This window comes from Rhizophagus irregularis, chromosome 10 (assembly GCF_026210795.1).
Source record: "Rhizophagus irregularis chromosome 10, complete sequence".
Lineage (NCBI taxonomy): Eukaryota > Fungi > Glomeromycota > Glomeromycetes > Glomerales > Glomeraceae > Rhizophagus > Rhizophagus irregularis.
The window spans coordinates 2,833,685-2,851,080 of NC_089438.1; the positions used below are offsets into that span (position 1 = coordinate 2,833,685).

Below are 17,396 nucleotides of genomic sequence, written 5' to 3' on the forward strand. Positions count from 1 at the left end.
TAATAAGAAATAATTATAAAATTTATAATTAATTAATAAAAATATTTGTAGTATTTCCATAATATTAAAGTTTTTTCGAAAATACTTTCCTATAAAAAAAGAAAATTCGGAATTTGTCCTGAAAAGTATGGAAAATGTCCGGAAATTTTTCATGCGTCCGGAAAACATTTGGAAACGGCCATGTTTGGGAACATTTTCTGGACACTCGATTCTGGACAAATTCTGGACAAATTCTGGAGTGTCAAGAAAATGTCTGGAATTTGTGCGTCCGGAAAGTGTTCCAAAACGTGACCGTTTCCAAATGTTTTCCGGACGCACAGAAAATTTCTGGACATTTTCCATACTTTTCAGGACAAATTCTGAATTTTCTTTTTTTATAGGGCTTCTAAAAAATTAATCAATTTTTATTGATAATTATTTTTTCATGATTCCTTAATTAATCCAAATTTCATTCTACACTCAAACGTCAAATCATTAATATATATAAATAACTACATTATTGTAAATATAATTGATATCATTCTAATATTATAAATATAATTTAATACATGTTATTTATTGTTCTTTGTCAACTAATTAATACCTATATTAAATTCCTAATTATAAACAAAAAACTACTGCAACCATCTTTAATTTACTTAGTATTACATTATAATACTAAATTTTTCTATTTAAACAAACTCATTGGTCCCAGTGCGAAGCAACGGGTGACTGCTCAGTAGTTAATACTAATTCTTAATTAGCCAATTTCAACTAACTATCCATTTCACAATTATTTTTGTTTCACGTTCCCTTAAAGCAAGTTCACGTTCTTTTAATGCTAAAAGTTAAATCTTTTTCCCGATATTCAAGCTCTTTAAGCTTTAAAGCCCACTTATTTTTATAGCCAAGTGATTGTGAAGAAGTTAATAAAGAAGAAAGTTTGTTCTAACATTTTATTATTATTATCTTTGATTACTATAAATATTCACATAACAATACCTCAATAAGATCCTTTTCATAAATGACGTCTTCTCTATAAGCAAAATCAATATCCATAGTTATAGTATATTTTTCGCGTGAAACAATGAGCAAGATAATAATAATATTTTTCGTGTAAGAGTTTAATAAATTATCATACAATAATTATTTACTATACATACGCAGCAGTAGTATTTTACAAATCATATTGTTGAGTAGATTATTTCATGAGACATACTATACTTGCCGATGTCATGATTGATCGATGAGTTACATCAGAATTTCTTCAGCAATTATCTGTTATGATTTTAGATGTTTAATGTGTACTGAAATCTTATAAATTACTCGAAGTATCATTATCATTAATACTAGTATTCGTAATTTCGTATTTGTTCTCGCACTTATTTTTATAATGCTGCTATTTTTATGTTTACAATTACTAACATTACTAAAAATAGTACTATCTAATCAATCTGGAAATAGGAACAATCATGTTTTGGTGTAAAAATGATGGATGTATTGAATTACTCTCTTGAGTCTCTTCAGCACTTGAATATTCTCCAATAGTAGACGTTAAAATCTATAACTAGATTAGATCTTGGTAAAGATCTCCTTGAATTTAATTTTTATACGCTTCATTATGATTTGTTTCAATACTAGGTTTAATTTATTAAGTATTATTTAACATTGAATTTATTTCAGCATCATTCAGCCTAGAATTAAAATGATCCATATTATTCATACTTGTGATGTCAACGCGGGTGTAGTTGTGGTTGTGTTTATGTGAGAAGTAGTTGTTATCGTGTCACCACCACCTCCTATTAAAGATTCATCATCACGTAAGGAATCATCCATCCCTCTTATATCATCTTTTCTTGCTGCACTCGTTAATGCAAATTTACTAATTATTGTCCAATTTCGGTTTATTACTATAAAAAAAAATAATTATTATTCTTGTTGCGGGAGGGTTAAATAGTAAAGAAAGAAGCGATATATAACTTGTATATGAAAGAAATTGAACAAAATTTGTAATATTGGGTATTACAAAATTCCATACGATTCGTATGTAATATTCGTATTATAATTGAATAATGTATGATAGGTGAAAATATCCATATGTGAATGACACTATTAAAATTACTAATGAAGAAATTGCAAACATTACTAGAAAGAAAGAAGTAAAGAAATTTTGAGAAAAAAACAATTTTTTAGGTGACACTTAAATCAACGTGGTACTTACATAAATTGCAGCACGTCTTAAGAGTAGAAACGGCCCATTGTATATCAGAAGTATTAACAATTTCTTTACGTTTTAATTCTTTAATACGATCCCATATAACAATAAATAATAATTATACCAATTATAAATCCAACTTATTAAAAAGATCATTACCCGTATTGCCCAAATTAAACTATGTATCCTACGAATTGAGTTCGCTTTATCTAAATCATTAATATCCACTGTCATCCATGCGAATGGGAACAATATTGATATTGGCGATATTAACAATTCAAATCTATTATATCTACTATATATATTTGGTGGACTTCTATTGTTATTTGTAAATTTATTCTTTGATTCTTTTGTTGGAATTGTATAAACTGATAAAAAAATTGAGAAGAGATTAAAAACGGGAAAAAATTTTTTTTTTCTTTTTAATTTAATTTAAATTTAATAAAGACTTACTTATGCTAATGGATCTTTAACGTTAACGCTGAATAATTCTAATCCAATGACTAACTCTCTTGACCAACTTTGATCGATTAAACAAAAAAAAAATATTTCATTAGTTAATCACATTTTTTTTTCTGTTTTAAAAAATGTTGAGTTAATTTCACTCGTTTTCTGCCATAGTATAATTTGGGTCTAACAATCGTACGATTATTATATGGATCGCACGAAATATAAAATTAAGAAAATGATTAGTACTACGCCTTGTGAATTACGACACTACGACACTTTCCAATATTTTTTTTTTTCACTTACATTAGATATATTATTGTAGAAGGATGAATAACTTCTTGAGGTTTGATCTTAAATAACCTCTTCGTCTTGCTTGAAGATAACCAAGTGGATTGAATTAATATATAATTTCTCTAATATAAAAATCCTATCCTTATCATTATAATTATTATACGATATGGTACTAATAACCAAAGAAATGTTCCTAATAAATTTCTTCTTTACATCCACTAAAATTGCAAATACAACTTGTTATTACATTTTCCTCGATAATAATTATTCATTAATATGATGATGACAATGTATTATTAAACTTGTGTTTTTAAGATGTCGGAAAGTTTGCACATTAAAGAATGTCCATTTTCTAAAGGACCATCTCTGTTCAAAAAATTTTTTTTAGGAGAATAATTATCTTTATTAGTAAATCAAATAATTTGAATTCAGAAAATTCGACTTTTGAAATAAATAAATAATAAAAAAAGTTAGATAACTTAACTACCTTTATTATGTTTAACGTAAAGTGTGGTGACTTTGTAACCACTTTGTAAACATTAATAAATGGATGAATTGATCTTGTTCTTTGAATTATTATGATAATTACAAAATCAAACTGATAAGCGTCGGTTAATCGTAAAAGTGAGAAGAAAAATATTTTATTTATTTATTTATTTATTTTATGTGAAGCCGGAAAGACTATTTAAGAGAACATAGAATCTAAAAGACCTTGCCCAACCTTTAGTCCATCATCCACCCAAAGATCTGGACGGACCCATACTTCTTGTTATATAGACTGATCCTGAATTACTACCAATAGAGGAACAGGTACCCCACCGGAAAAAAATAAAATCAATTAAATGACAAGCACTAATCCGTATTTTTCTTTCAACCCATAAGGTTGCCAAGTGAGAAGAAAAATACATGAAGATCACTTGTTATCGCTTATACATATGGAATGTCATGTGATTTATTGTAGCATAAAAAATTCATTTTTAGTTTAAACACTAACTTTTTTAGGAAAGGTTAGGTTTATTCGAAAGGTTATATTTTGAATACATAATTTTTTTATACATTCTAATTTAAATAAAAAAAATGTAAAAAAAAATATGATTTTTAATACATAACCCTTTATTTGATTTTCACTTGCGATATACTGCCGACTTTCAAATCTTTTCCGATTTTATAATTAAACCTTTTTGCTTTTCTTAATCTCGTAAATATTGATCAATCCTTTGATCGCTTTAAGAAAAGATTTAACTAGTCATATAAACATTAATATTGAGCCTAAATTTATATCGCTGTCTAATAAATGAACGTAATATCAGCATATATTACTAATGAAATATGAATATTAAAATCAATATCAATTATATTTAAGAAAAACTATTAATTCGTATTTAACTTGTATTTAATTTAATATTTGTAAATTATAATAAATTATAAATTGTCTTATGAGTTTAGCTTTGATCACTTTCATTTGATTTTTATAAGGTTCTTTAAACAAAATGATCAGAAAATCGCAATCGCATATGCGCTAATCTATACCCTAACCCTAAATTTTTGAGATAACCCCAAATTTTGTAAACCAATCATAATGATAGTCAAATCACCTGACATTATGGTAACACCAATGACACAAAATTTTTTATATATTGTTTCGATTTTTCTCTTATAGCAGTAAAGAAATATGATATTGAGACTCGTACTGAATTTTAATTACCGTACTTATCACATTTTTGTAGATCCGTTGTACAATTTTTTATATCATGTTAATTTTTTTTAACGCGTCAAAAAAACTGTTACTTTCTAAATGTCAAATTCTAATCAGCAAAGACCTTATGAAGAAGAAAATTACCCTATTTCACCTGAAATAATATACTATGGTGACCGAAAATTTGTTTATATTGTCATTCAAGAAGGTATCTACCCACCGGCTGTGAATTATACTGAAGCGCCTAATTATTTTCCTATACCTGATAATTATACTATTAAAACTACCTGGGGTCGGGCTAATAACAGCCGTACTATTCAATGTTCTATTTACTATGTAGAAGAAAAACCTCATTACTTAATTTGTTTTGGAGATAATTTACAATATCAAGTTTTTTCAGCTCAATCACCATTTGATGCTTCTGTTGAACTACACAAAGTAAGTTATTATATGTTTATTATTTAGAAAATTTTAAAAAAAATCATAAAAGAAGGTATTCTAATATATATATACTTTATTAGATTATAACACCGGATAGGAGAACTGCTGTTTCTGGAGTTCATCTTTTTGGACTTCAATTAAAATGCATTAATAGAAATCGCAAAGGTAGACCACGTGAATTGAAACTTCATAAAGAATCAAGCAAAACTACACAAATTAAACGTGCAAAAGGTCTTGCAAAAAAAGAACAGGTGCACTTTGAAAATACAATTAAAGATTTTTACAATCCCAAAGATCGTGTAGTTTTAAAGGCTATAGATTTTACTGTAGAAAATAAAGAATACCATGTAACATTTGGTGATGAGAATTATGTTAAAAAAAAACAAAAATTGCAATCAATTGCATATGTACAAGACGTAGAAAATATACCTCGTGATGCATATCGTCATCTTGCAGCTGTAGAATCAATATTACCACGAGAATATGCTATTTCTCAAACCCGTCAAGAGATTAATGCATATATGGAAGAATTAATACCCATTAATTTCATTGATTTAAATTCTACCATTATGCAAGAAGGATTTTCGGAAGAACCTGATATAACTGATCCATTAATTATTGAACAAGTTATTAATGCAACTGGAAAAGGTGCTTACCGAAGTGTTAAAAAAATTCTTGAGTGTATAATACCATCATATGTTGAAAAGGGAATATTAGATCCTGCAATACCAACTATTCATCTTCGAATATCTGGTGATGGGCGGAACGTAGGATGAAAGGTGAAGCATGTGATGATTACCATAGCACTATTGGATGATTCAATAAACATTTGTAAGCCCAATTACCATTATACAACTATCTTATTTCCGGGAAGTGAAAATTATCCAACTCTAAAAGTTGCAGCAAATGCTCTTACTCAGGAATTGCAAGAACTGAGTAATGTAGGAATAGTTATCAATAATACTCTTTGAAATTTTGAGTTTTTTTTTAGCTCAGATTGGAAATTTCTCGCTACCTGTTTAGGTTTTAATGCTGCAAATTCCAATAATTTTTGCCCATGGTGTGAAATAACAAAAAATCAACGTGGAAATGGGCAAAATGACTGGACAATTAGTAAATTAATGAGTAGTTTAAATGAAAATCCAACAGCATACCCTGGTCATAAATTACCTCCACTTTTCAATATGATTTCACTTAAAAATCATGTTCCAGATAAACTTCATATAATGTTACGTATTACTGACCGTTTATGGGAGTTAGCTTTACAAGAAATCAAAAATGAGGGATTATTTAATGACATAACTTGGAATATTATAATTAAGGAGATGGAAAATTTAAAAATCAGGTTTGAGTTTTGGAATATTCATGGTACTAATAATTGGAATTACACTTCCTTAATGGGTGATGATAAGCTTTGTGTTCTTCGAAACTTTAATTTGACAAAACTTTTTGATCCAGAACGAGCCGCATTAATTAAAAGTTTGTGGGATGGATTTGCTGAATTATATGATCTTTTAGGAGAAAAAACAACAGATCCACAATATTTTCGTTTAAAAGCAAAAGTATGGTGTGAATTATTTTTGAAAAAAACGGTAATAGATTCCAAAACTAATACTATTTTAGAACAAGGACTTTATCGATCATCAGATATAACCCCTTATATACATGTTTTAGTATCACATGTTTGGGAATTTATGCTTATCCATAAAAGGTGGGGATTAAATGCATTTTCGTGTAGTGCTGTTGAAAAAAAGAATCACGATCATGTCTGTTATTTTTTTAAGAAAACTCTCAAGAATGGCGGAAAATTTCAAAATAAAACATCAGCAATTTGTGAAATTTTGGAACATGAAAACCGACTTTTATTTTATACTCAAAATAACATCTCTCTTTCCTATCCAAAACCTCAATATATTCACATTTTATAATTTCTTTTAATACATTTTATATACATTGAAAAAATTGTCTCTAATTAAAAGAAAAAATTCTAAACATATGTATATAATTTTTTTTTCTATTACAATAAAATTTTAGATTTGTCTCACCCAAAAATGTATGTATATAAATCCTGCTTCACAATAATTCTCTTTTGCATCTTTTTCACCTTTAATTTTCCATTCAATAATAACTTCTCCAGGATTATATCTAGATTTGCGTCTATGAGTGGCTATACTTTCAGTAGCACAACGAGTTGCAATAGCCAGTGGATTATTTTTCAAATGCTCAGGTGGATCATTAAATAAAACAACATAAGTTTGTTGTTCTTCATCATAAAATTTTCGACCCCACAATGGATTATTCAAGATTTCACTTAATATTTGATATCCAGCAGATCCTCGGAAAATACACTTGTAGACATTTTTATTGCTATGATGATGGATATACCCTTTGAAAATATCAAAAAACTGATGTTCAGTACATGCAAGCGACACTAATTGACGACCTCCCTTTTTAAATCCATGTGGAAGTTTGCGGTGAATTAAATAAACCAGAATACTTTTGAATTTTTCATTATTTGTTTCTGGTAATTTATCCAAATCACTATGTGAAATATTATATCTTTTCACAATACTCAAATGCCGTGAAAGTCCACCTTGTTTCTTATATCTTTTTTGACAAGTAGGACAGATAAATTCTGATGCAGAAGTAGTAAAAGACGTTGTAAGTGTTGACATATTAGTAATTGAATCTGAAAAAAATATAAAATATTTTAATAAAAATAAAAAATAGTTTTGCAAAAACTAATTTTATTTACAACTAATAACTGGTAACATTCGAAATTGCGAGATGCCAATTGCCTTCTACTGGTCTTCCACTACTCAAACTCATCGGTTTTAGACTGCGCTCATCGGTTAGACGCGTTTTTTAATATGTTATTTTTTTTTTAAGGGTGCGTTCGCTAAATTTGATCATGAGAATTTTTTTTTTTACTAATTGTAGCTGTGTAACGTTGATCAAAATTACTATATAAAATTAGGCCCAATTTTGATAGTTAGCCGATATGGTTAATCTAATCCTAAAATTTTTTAATGGTTTACGTTCATGAAACTAAAAAATAATGTATTTAAATAATATTGGCAAGTTTCACTTATTCTTTATTATAAAATAAACTCTATACTTATAGTTTTACCTTCAAAACCATACTTTAATTACTTTATCATACCAAAAGTCCAAAACTACAATACTGTATAAGCTCACACAAGAATCACACTTTAATTAGCTTAATCAAAGTTGTTGTTCAGGGAATGGGACGTATTATAAGCGAGGATTTAAGGTGGAGGGTAGTGTATTTATTTTGTGACGACTATAATTTATAAGAAATTTCACAACTGCTAAAATTTTTATTCCAACAGTACGCTATATATATATATAAATATGAATTCTTAAATGTTATCAAATGTAGGTGCGTAACAAATCCATTTTTGCAACAAGTAGAAGGGAGAAAAATTTTTAGTGGATCTGATATGAGGGTTGGTTATTATAAATAACTTTATAACAAATTTTTACAAGATATTATTTTGGATGAAATTGTTGGAGAGATGATTAATAAACTGGAAAAAAATTTTCTATACCCGATTTATGGAGATTAGAGATCTTTAAAATATTGTGGAATAGCAAGAAAGAAGGTTAAGTATATATTGTATTTTTCGTATATTTTAACTATTATAAAATTGTTAAAATTATTAATCAATCCATTATTATTTTAAAAATCTTGTTGGAAACGCTGTAAAAGAAAGAATTGCTAAGAGCTGATTATATTTTTACTGATGGTACAGAATATCAAGCAGAACAATTGATTTTTTTGGATGAAACTTCTAAAGATGAAAGATCTTTATCACGGACTTATGGATATTCATTTAAAAATCAGAGAATATCTCAAAAGATTGTTTTTTTGAGAGGCGTTAGGTATACTATTTTACCTGCGTTTACATTAGATGGATTCATTGCATGTGAAATTATGAAAGGTCGTTGTCCTAAAGAGAGATTTTGTTCTTTTGTTTTATCTCAAATTGTAAGTATTTTTTTTATTTTTCGCGATCGTATAACTTTGCGATCACGTTTGTGATCACGTTTCGTTTGTGCAAATGTATAGTTTTTCTGATGATTTAATTTCTTAATTTCTAATTATTTTTAATTTTATAGTCACCTTTTATAAATCCTTGCCCTGGAAAGAACAGTGTATTGGTGATGGGTAACGCTAAAATACACCATGATGAATAATTGATCAATGTAATTAAAAGTGTTGGTTGTAGGGTATTATTTTTTTCCCGTACTTTCTTGATTTCAATCCAATAAAATTAGCATTTTCTACAGTAAAAAGTTGGATTAAAAGAAATAAGGATTTTATGGAAACTTGTCCTGATCCTGAATTTTCTATTATAGCAGCATTTTCATAGATAACGCCTATGATGGCGAATCTTATTTTGAAAAATCAATTTACTTTAATTAAAACTATATAGAAAAGATTTTAAAAATCATTATAGGCGAAAATTTTTATTAGATACCTAATTTATTTGTAAAGAGCAGAATATACATAATAAAAAGATCATTGATTTGAAAAAAAATATTTATTATATCTTTGTTAGAAAAAAATTAGTTAGAAGAGCAAAAACAAAGTATGTTGTGGTACAGATGCTCAAGGTGGGGATGAAATGTTTTTATTACTTTTTATCGTTTTATTACCAATATGGTGGGTTGCTAAATTATGTTCCTAAATTAAATTTTGTAATTATTATTGTTTATAAGTTTTAATATTAAATATATACTACACAAACAAGAAAAATAAATATAAATTTAAATGTTATAAATAAAAACTTACTATTGATGCGGCCCAGGTAAATATTGTGGTGTTAAGGTAAATGACGTGATCCGATAACGTAACAGTCGTAACACGCCCTATCATATTCGTTACAATAATTTTATTGAGTTAACGACATTATTTGTCGCTATTTTAGTTCTTTCATCAGAAAGATTCATTTCTTTTGAAATAGTATTTGATCTTTCCTTTTTCTTTCTTGATGATTGTGCAGTATCGGTAGTAGCATCAGTAGTATTAGTTATGTCACCATTTTCCTGAATAAAGTAATTATAAGCATAAATTATTATTATGTATTAATATTATATCATATACCTTCATGTATAAATTTTATCATTTTCATTTTCATTAGACCTAATTATAGCGTCTCCTTATTATGTGAATTGAATTTTGATATTCCAATAAAAAACTTCCCAGTCCTTTTCATCTAATAGTTGAGTACCTAAACTCTTATCATTTACCTGATAATATAATCATTATATTCGATCCATTGATCTAGTTGTTGCTTGATATATTCATTTAATTCTTTTAAAAATGTCTAAGAATTGTTTTATCCCGTTTTGCAGGACTGTTTTTAGCTTTTGATTTAAAAGAAATTTCTGATAATTCATCATCCTCCCCGGAATTTTCATCTTCCTCACTAGTTTCTGATCTATACGTTTCATCAGTTCATCAGTAAATTCTCCTTCTCAATGTTCCTCATTTTCACTAAACCTTCTTTAAAATCAACGTGTGTTGTTATTTCCTCTCCAATCTGCAACTGCAGTTATGTTCTCTATTGTTAATTCATTATCTTTTGCTTTCTTTTAATATCCTTTTCTTTTCATCAAGTACAGCAGATTTTTTTTTAACCTTGCCATAAGTTTATAGCACATAACGTATAACGATAAGGAATAATCAAATTTTGATAAAAAGTCCAAAATTATTATTTGCATTATTTATTTCATTAATTTGTGAGTTATAAATTTACTTGCTAGTTCGTTATTTTTGTTAAAAGGTGGTTTTTTGATTAATACATAATTACATTTTTTATTAGATTAGTTTTTTTTTTTTTTTTTCACTCGCGTAAATGTGAAACCTCTTTATTAAATTCGTAAAAAGCGCACCATTTACAAAATCAACCTGAAGAATCACATTGAAGTAACCAGTGCAAGCACTGATTCAACCTCTCCATACCGGGCGCTTCGGCCTACCGCTCGGTCAACCCACGATCCCCTTAAAGTACCACACAACTACAAGAAAAACTATCTATCTATAAATTATATTTACCTATTTACACTATACAATGTCTATATTAAGTGAAACTACTTCTTTTTAACTAATCTACGTCTACCTCCTCTACCTTGTCCGCGACTACCTGGTTTTCCTCCTCTTTTGTTATTCGATTCTGTACTTACCACCATTTGATCTTCTTCATCTTCATCACTATCACTTTCTATTCCCTCTTCCTCCATTACACGGTCACCTTGTTTCTTTCTTAAGCATTTCCGTTGTTCTGCAGCTTCTTTTGCTTCTTTTAACACCTTCTTGTAAGTATCTATCATCCCATCTAGTCACTTTATATATTCTGGAGTAAAAATCTTTTCTTTCTTTTTTTCACCTAGCCTCTTGCTACATGTTTCATTTATTGATTTATACTCGTGTAATTCTATTGGTGATACCTGTTTAATATTTTTGGTGGATTTTGTTTCTTGCTCTTTGTTTTGAGCTTCGTCCACTTTCTTTTGTAGCGTATCACGTTCCACCCTTGCTTCCTCCATCTTCTTCTTTCTTTCTTTTAAATCCGTAACTAGCACGGCATATCCATTTCTACATCGGTCAATCCATTTTTCGTCATCTTTTTCATCCTGTGACAACTCTTTATTTATTTCTGCTCTTAAATCCAATACTATGTCTACAACTTTCTCTGGCGAGGCGTAATCTTTTATTGATGTTGACGTGATATTTTGTGGAACTTCATCTAATAAATTTTTCCTATATTTATTTACTACGTCAACCACCTCATCTGTACTAACGTTATCTATAATTGTCGACGTGGCCATAGCTTGTTCTTTTGTTGCAGGCATTGCTTTTCCATTATTTCTTGGCGTAGTGCTGACCAAATCTCTACTTGAGACCCTTTTTGAGATCTCTGCCGATTGATTGCCCAAACCCTTACCATGAATAATCCAAGTATCGTCTGTTCCTTTGTCTAATGCCATAGCTGCGTCCAACTGATCTTTGTCTTTAAAGTATGCAAGAAATACTAAATTTTTTCCAAAACGCGCCATTTTGCCGTACTTAAAAGAGTAATTTTTTCTAGCTACATCTTGATAATAACTCGAACGAATTATTTTGTATGCCTTCCACTTACATTTTTCTTTTATAGATTTAACTGTACTTTGTCCTGGAAACCAACGAACTTGCATCGCGGTTTGTCTCTTTTCACTATTTCCAATTAAGAGTTATACCTTCCATGTTTCTCTAACAGACTCACTTTCATATTCCTCAAATAAGTTGATTTCAGCTCTCACCGATTGGTATTTGTAGTGCTTTTTAATCCTTATTCTATGGACATTACCTATATTTTTAATGGCTGAAACCACTTCATTTTCACTATACCGCGCTGGTATATCGTAAAACATTATGTCACGTGATGTTGCACATACGCCCCTTGAATTTTTTACGATCGGCTGTTGATCAACCGGTTCAGGTAGTGCAATTTCCTTAACTTTTTCTTTACCACGTTCTTTCTTTTTTGCAACTTTTCTTTGTTCATTCTGAATTTTGATAGGTTCTTTAAACTTACTATCATTTACTTTTTTTGGTACTTCTTCATGTGGCTGATTTTTTTGCTGCGCCTGGCGCAGCCATGAACGAAGCCTAGTATTTTGTTTTCCTATCTGTTTAACGTCATTATCATATTCTCTATATGCATATCTTAAGCAACCTCTTAAGAGTAGTTTCACTATCTCTCCCTTTATCCCCGTAGTTTCACTTATATCTGCTATTACTTTATGTGTTCGCAGCGTTCTGAAAAAAATTTTATCAAGCTCGCCTTGCAAATTTTCTGACGACCTTGTTTCTGCATTTTTGAAATTTTTATTCACCAAAGTGCTGACTTCCCTTAGTATTTTTGAGTCGAACTCGTCCTGGTGTAGGTATGACTCCATTTCCTTGACTTTTTTAAAAGTATTTTTATTAGAAAACAAAGTATTTTTTAAATTTTTTCTTCCTGTGAATTTTTGGTCTGAATGATCGTCCAGAAGAGTTTTCTAATAATTACCTAGATTAGTTTTTTTTGACAACTAAGGAATTTTTGATATACTGTAAAAACAAGTGCTTAATTACACGTGATTTAACGTGATTTACAATCGGTAGGCGACCATAAGACCTGCGGTTCAGTTGTTATTTTACAAATCATGGATCACGTGCCCATAAAAATGTCAGGTTCAAAAATTTATTTTGTCTCAGGTCTTATGAAAACAGCAGTAATACGTTAATGCTATAACTGATAACGAATTATTCGTTATAGCGGAATTTTTTTTTTTTTGACAACTCGCGTAAACGCATTTCTTTATTATGTAAGTGCGATTAAGAACAAATTACAGATTAAACGAAAGAAATACATTGAAATTGATGGCGTCAAGTACCAAAATCTCTTGCTTAGTCCCCACACGTCTAACTTAAAATACTTCTCAACTACAATGAAACTACTTGTTAATGTGTTTACGTCTACCTCCTCTACCTTTTCCATAACTTCCAGGTTTACCTCCTCTTTTTTTGTTGATACTTACTGTCCACTCTTCTTCGTCACTCTCTTCTTCTTCCGCTTTACTTCTGTCACCTTGTTTACCTATAACCCGCTTTTTACCTTCTTTTATATCTTCTTTGAGACCGCGAAAGGATTAGGAATTTCTTCGGTCTTTTTATATTTTTGATCTACTTTTTCCCCAGGTGTCAGTCTCTTCGAGCAAGAAGCGTTTCAGTATTGTATTCGTGCACATAGCGGAAAAATTTGGTATAATGCAGTAAAATAGAAGTAATCAATACATTTGTAGAACATCATGCTCATGAAACTTCAAAACATAATCATCCATCTTTTGGTAAAACAAATTAAAAGTGGTAAAATTACTTATTTGAGAAAACTTCATAAAACTAAGATCAAACTGCCCTTTATATTAAAAGTTGTCTTGCAAAAATCTGTTATATTAAAAAAAGATTCGTTATAAAAGGGTCACTTACATAAATGAATTTATAAGTTATAAGTTTTTCTTCGTTCATGTTATACTGCATTTTATTAGTAAAATTCAGTATAACAAATTTATTTTCATATAAATAAATGCATGCCACATTAAAGATTCACTATATCGTGAAATTCGTTATAAGTGTTTTTGATCTTGCAGATCATCAAATGTTTTGGATAACCAAACTGGTACAATTGGATATTATTTTTTTTATTTTTTATTTCAACGTATATAATAGAACCACAAGCAATTTCCAGAGACTGTGAGCCAAACTGCCAAGAAATGACAGTGTTCACCTTGGTTATCGAAATGAATGAACCATGATGATCCTCCCTGAGGGAAGGACCACCTGAACCAAGAAAAAGAAAAAAAAATAACGCACTGGGACCAGGAATATGAGAAAAAAGAGGGGAAAATAAAAAAAGCGAAAGCTGAAAAAAAATCCGAGACAACATCTGCCATGGGTCCTATTTTACTTGACGGTCTATTTCACCAGAAGTTTCAGGATTTGTGTTAGCAAGGAACACGTGTCATCAGTCCTTTGTTGAGGTTTGGATTTATTGCGCGAACGTGTCAAAGACTTTGGTTGTGTACCCGTGGTCTTCCCCTTGCTTGACGTCGAGTTTTGCTTTTTGTCCTTATTGGACTTTTTAGATTGTTTGGTCAGAGTGTGCGATTTCCAATGGTGCTCGGCTTTTATAAATTATTAAGGTCTTCCTGCGAACTAAAGTAAACTATCGTGTATCTTTTGTCCTTGTCCATCAAAGATATGATGAACTTACACTTCAGAGAATTCCTATAATCCGGAATTAATATACATTTTTGTCATATGACCTTTGTATGTATTATTTTTATCATGTGACTTTGATACTATTTCTTTAGTATTTCTTTATTAGCAAATAGGCCAGAAACTTTATTTCATATTAAATTTATTCAGTATTATCAATTGACTTTGTAGCAATAATCAATTGTAATTACATCCCTAATTGTAATTTATCTAAAAAATTATAGATTTTCATTTCTTTTTTTTCCTACAATCAAAAATTAAAACAATATGACTTGTGTATATGTTTGTAAATTTACAAATTTCAGAGCGGTTAATAAATATATGATTCGTTTAAACGTTCCAACTGACAATTCTCTACTATTAATAGAATCAATTTATTTAAGTTTGCATGAGATCAAAGTAAGTAGCGAGGTTAATCTCATCAAATAATCAGATGCTTCTGTTTTTTACTTTATTTTCATTCAATCTGATTTTAAATCAAATTTTATTTTCATAAATTTGTAAGTAAATATATATAAACATCGAATCTAAAGTTTACATTTATAAAGATTATTATGCTGATCACCCAAAAAAGTTAAAATATATTATTTTTAATAGTAATCTACTATATATACTGTATTTAATTAATGACTTTACTGAATAAAAATTATGAACTTACAGAGTATAATGATCAAATCTATAGTTATTTTAATCATTTGAATCAAATAGTGCCATTGGGAACTAAAAAAAAACAAAGTGAATTATTTATTCTATATATTTTAAAATAATAAAGTTATTGTGAATAAACTTACCGTCTAGATCATAATTATCATCTTTTATAAATTTAATTATGCAAATAATTTATTAGAAATTATAAAAAAAAATTCAAAACAAAGAGTAATATGATCGATTACCTGCTTCACCATTAATATTTGCTGCTGTAGTTATTTTTGTAGAAATTTATTATTAAAAAAAGGAAATTACTACTTATTATAATTTTAATTATTTTAAAATAATAATTTTTACCTTGTGCATCAGTATTGTTGTCATTATCTTGAATGCCTAATAATTAATTTATCATACAATAAATAAATTATTTATAAAATAAAATTTAAAAAATTATTTATCGCGTTAATAATTAATGTCTTTTTAGTAAAAATTATTATTGCAAGTTAAACGTTCTTACTTTGCATATCATCATCATCACATTTGATATCTTGAAAGTCTTGAATACTCATCTCTCTTCCTAATTTAACTAATTTACTAAAAACTTGATTAATTGATGGTCTTTTGTTTGGTTCAGGTTCCCAACATGATTTATATAATTTCAAGTATTTGTCAGGTGTATCAGGTACTGGTTCTTCCCTATGTCCATTTATTAAATCATACTTTAAAAGATTTTCACTAATATTTCCGTCAGCAAAAGGAGGTTTACCACTAGATATTTCCCACATAAGAACGCCTAAACTATAAATATCAGACTTTTCATTGTATTCATATAAATAATTCTCTAATCGTTTAGGATCAACATACGCAATTACTCCAAATACACCCGAATGAATATTTGTTTGAGTTTCCATACTTTTTGCAATACCAAGATCAATAATTTTAGCTTCTCCTTGGTGTACTACTATATTTCCAGAGTGTAAATCACGATGAAGAATCTTTTCTCCCTGAAGAAATTTTATTCCTTCAGTAATCTGATAAGCCAACTTGATTCTATCATCCCAAGTTAATTCTGGATGATCCTTAAGATACATCCGTAAATTTCCACCATCAGCATACTCTGTTATGAGTAAATTCTCTTTTGTTTCTTCATCTATAAATAAAATATAAAATTTAATTTATTACAATTCGAATAATATTGATAATTTGATATGAGCTTACCTAAACTTATACCTAAAATACGTATTATTCTTTGACAAAAATTCAGTCGTCCATGCATTTTTAATTCATGAATAAAAGCTTCAGTTGGCTTATTACTAATTGATTCATTATTTTTTAATCTTTTACAAATAACATAATTATTTGTTTTTTTCCATTTGGCTTTTGATATAATGCCAAAATGACCTCCATCAATATTTTTCATATCTGATAATTCACTTTTATCAATAACTTTAACTAATTTATTTTTTATAATAAAATCAAACATCTCTAACCCTGAATTTTTATTCATTACTTCTAATTTATTAAAAATTTGATTAATTGTTGGTCTTGCATTTGGCTCAGAATGCCAACATGATTCGTATAAATTAAAGTATTCTTTAGGGGTATTAGGAATTCGGGTTTCTCTATAATCATTAATTATTTGATTTTTTGAAATATTTTCAGCTTCAGGAGGATGACCACTAGATAATTCCCACATAAGAACTCCTAAACTATATATATCCGATTTCTTATCAAGTTCATAAGAATAGTTTTCTAGAAATTTAGGATCAATATATGAAATCATTTCATAATTATTCAAATAATCAGTTTCTATACTTTTTACAATATCAAGCATAATTTTAGCTTCT

General features: G+C 28.7%; 7 protein-coding genes across 8 annotated transcripts; 1 reads left to right on the top strand and 6 right to left on the bottom strand.

Moving 5' to 3' along the window:
• Window positions 1-1,420: 1,420 nt before the first annotated feature.
• On the bottom strand, window positions 1,421-1,815 carry OCT59_002127 (uncharacterized protein; the record flags this gene model as incomplete). Its single annotated transcript, XM_066144293.1, has 2 exons — window positions 1,421-1,540; window positions 1,705-1,815. 2 exons carry the CDS (start codon window positions 1,813-1,815, stop codon window positions 1,421-1,423), a joined length of 231 nt encoding a protein of 76 aa, XP_065995469.1.
• Window positions 1,816-4,730: 2,915 nt separating this feature from the next.
• On the top strand, window positions 4,731-7,000 carry OCT59_002128 (uncharacterized protein; the record flags this gene model as incomplete). Its single annotated transcript, XM_066144294.1, has 4 exons — window positions 4,731-5,069; window positions 5,153-5,839; window positions 5,909-6,008; window positions 6,096-7,000. The coding sequence occupies 4 exons, from the start codon at window positions 4,731-4,733 to the stop codon at window positions 6,998-7,000; spliced, it is 2,031 nt and encodes a 676-aa protein (XP_065995470.1).
• Window positions 7,001-7,102: 102 nt separating this feature from the next.
• OCT59_002129 (uncharacterized protein) lies at window positions 7,103-7,846 on the bottom strand (the record flags this gene model as incomplete). Its single annotated transcript, XM_025333383.2, has 2 exons — window positions 7,103-7,761; window positions 7,828-7,846. The coding sequence occupies 2 exons, from the start codon at window positions 7,844-7,846 to the stop codon at window positions 7,103-7,105; spliced, it is 678 nt and encodes a 225-aa protein (XP_025189957.2).
• Window positions 7,847-11,192: 3,346 nt separating this feature from the next.
• OCT59_002130 (uncharacterized protein) lies at window positions 11,193-12,296 on the bottom strand (the record flags this gene model as incomplete). Of its 2 annotated transcripts, none has more annotated exons than XM_066144296.1 (2): window positions 11,193-11,425; window positions 11,489-12,296. In XM_066144296.1, 2 exons carry the CDS (start codon window positions 12,294-12,296, stop codon window positions 11,193-11,195), a joined length of 1,041 nt encoding a protein of 346 aa, XP_065995472.1. The 2 variants fall into 2 exon arrangements, with proteins under 2 accessions (XP_065995472.1, XP_065995471.1); XM_066144295.1 differs by having other exon boundaries at window positions 11,489-12,158.
• Window positions 12,297-12,332: 36 nt separating this feature from the next.
• OCT59_002131 (uncharacterized protein) lies at window positions 12,333-13,040 on the bottom strand (the record flags this gene model as incomplete). Its single annotated transcript, XM_025309746.1, has 1 exon — window positions 12,333-13,040. The coding sequence occupies one exon, from the start codon at window positions 13,038-13,040 to the stop codon at window positions 12,333-12,335; it is 708 nt and encodes a 235-aa protein (XP_025189955.1).
• Window positions 13,041-13,580: 540 nt separating this feature from the next.
• Window positions 13,581-13,874, bottom strand: OCT59_002132 (uncharacterized protein; the record flags this gene model as incomplete). The annotated part of the gene is made up of 2 exons (XM_066144297.1): window positions 13,581-13,756; window positions 13,814-13,874. The coding sequence occupies 2 exons, from the start codon at window positions 13,872-13,874 to the stop codon at window positions 13,581-13,583; spliced, it is 237 nt and encodes a 78-aa protein (XP_065995473.1).
• A 1,727-nt stretch (window positions 13,875-15,601) lies between these two features.
• Window positions 15,602-17,383, bottom strand: OCT59_002133 (uncharacterized protein; the record flags this gene model as incomplete). The annotated part of the gene is made up of 6 exons (XM_066144299.1): window positions 15,602-15,621; window positions 15,693-15,713; window positions 15,795-15,818; window positions 15,907-15,942; window positions 16,067-16,699; window positions 16,768-17,383. 6 exons carry the CDS (start codon window positions 17,381-17,383, stop codon window positions 15,602-15,604), a joined length of 1,350 nt encoding a protein of 449 aa, XP_065995474.1.
• Between the last annotated feature and the right edge of the window lie 13 nt (window positions 17,384-17,396).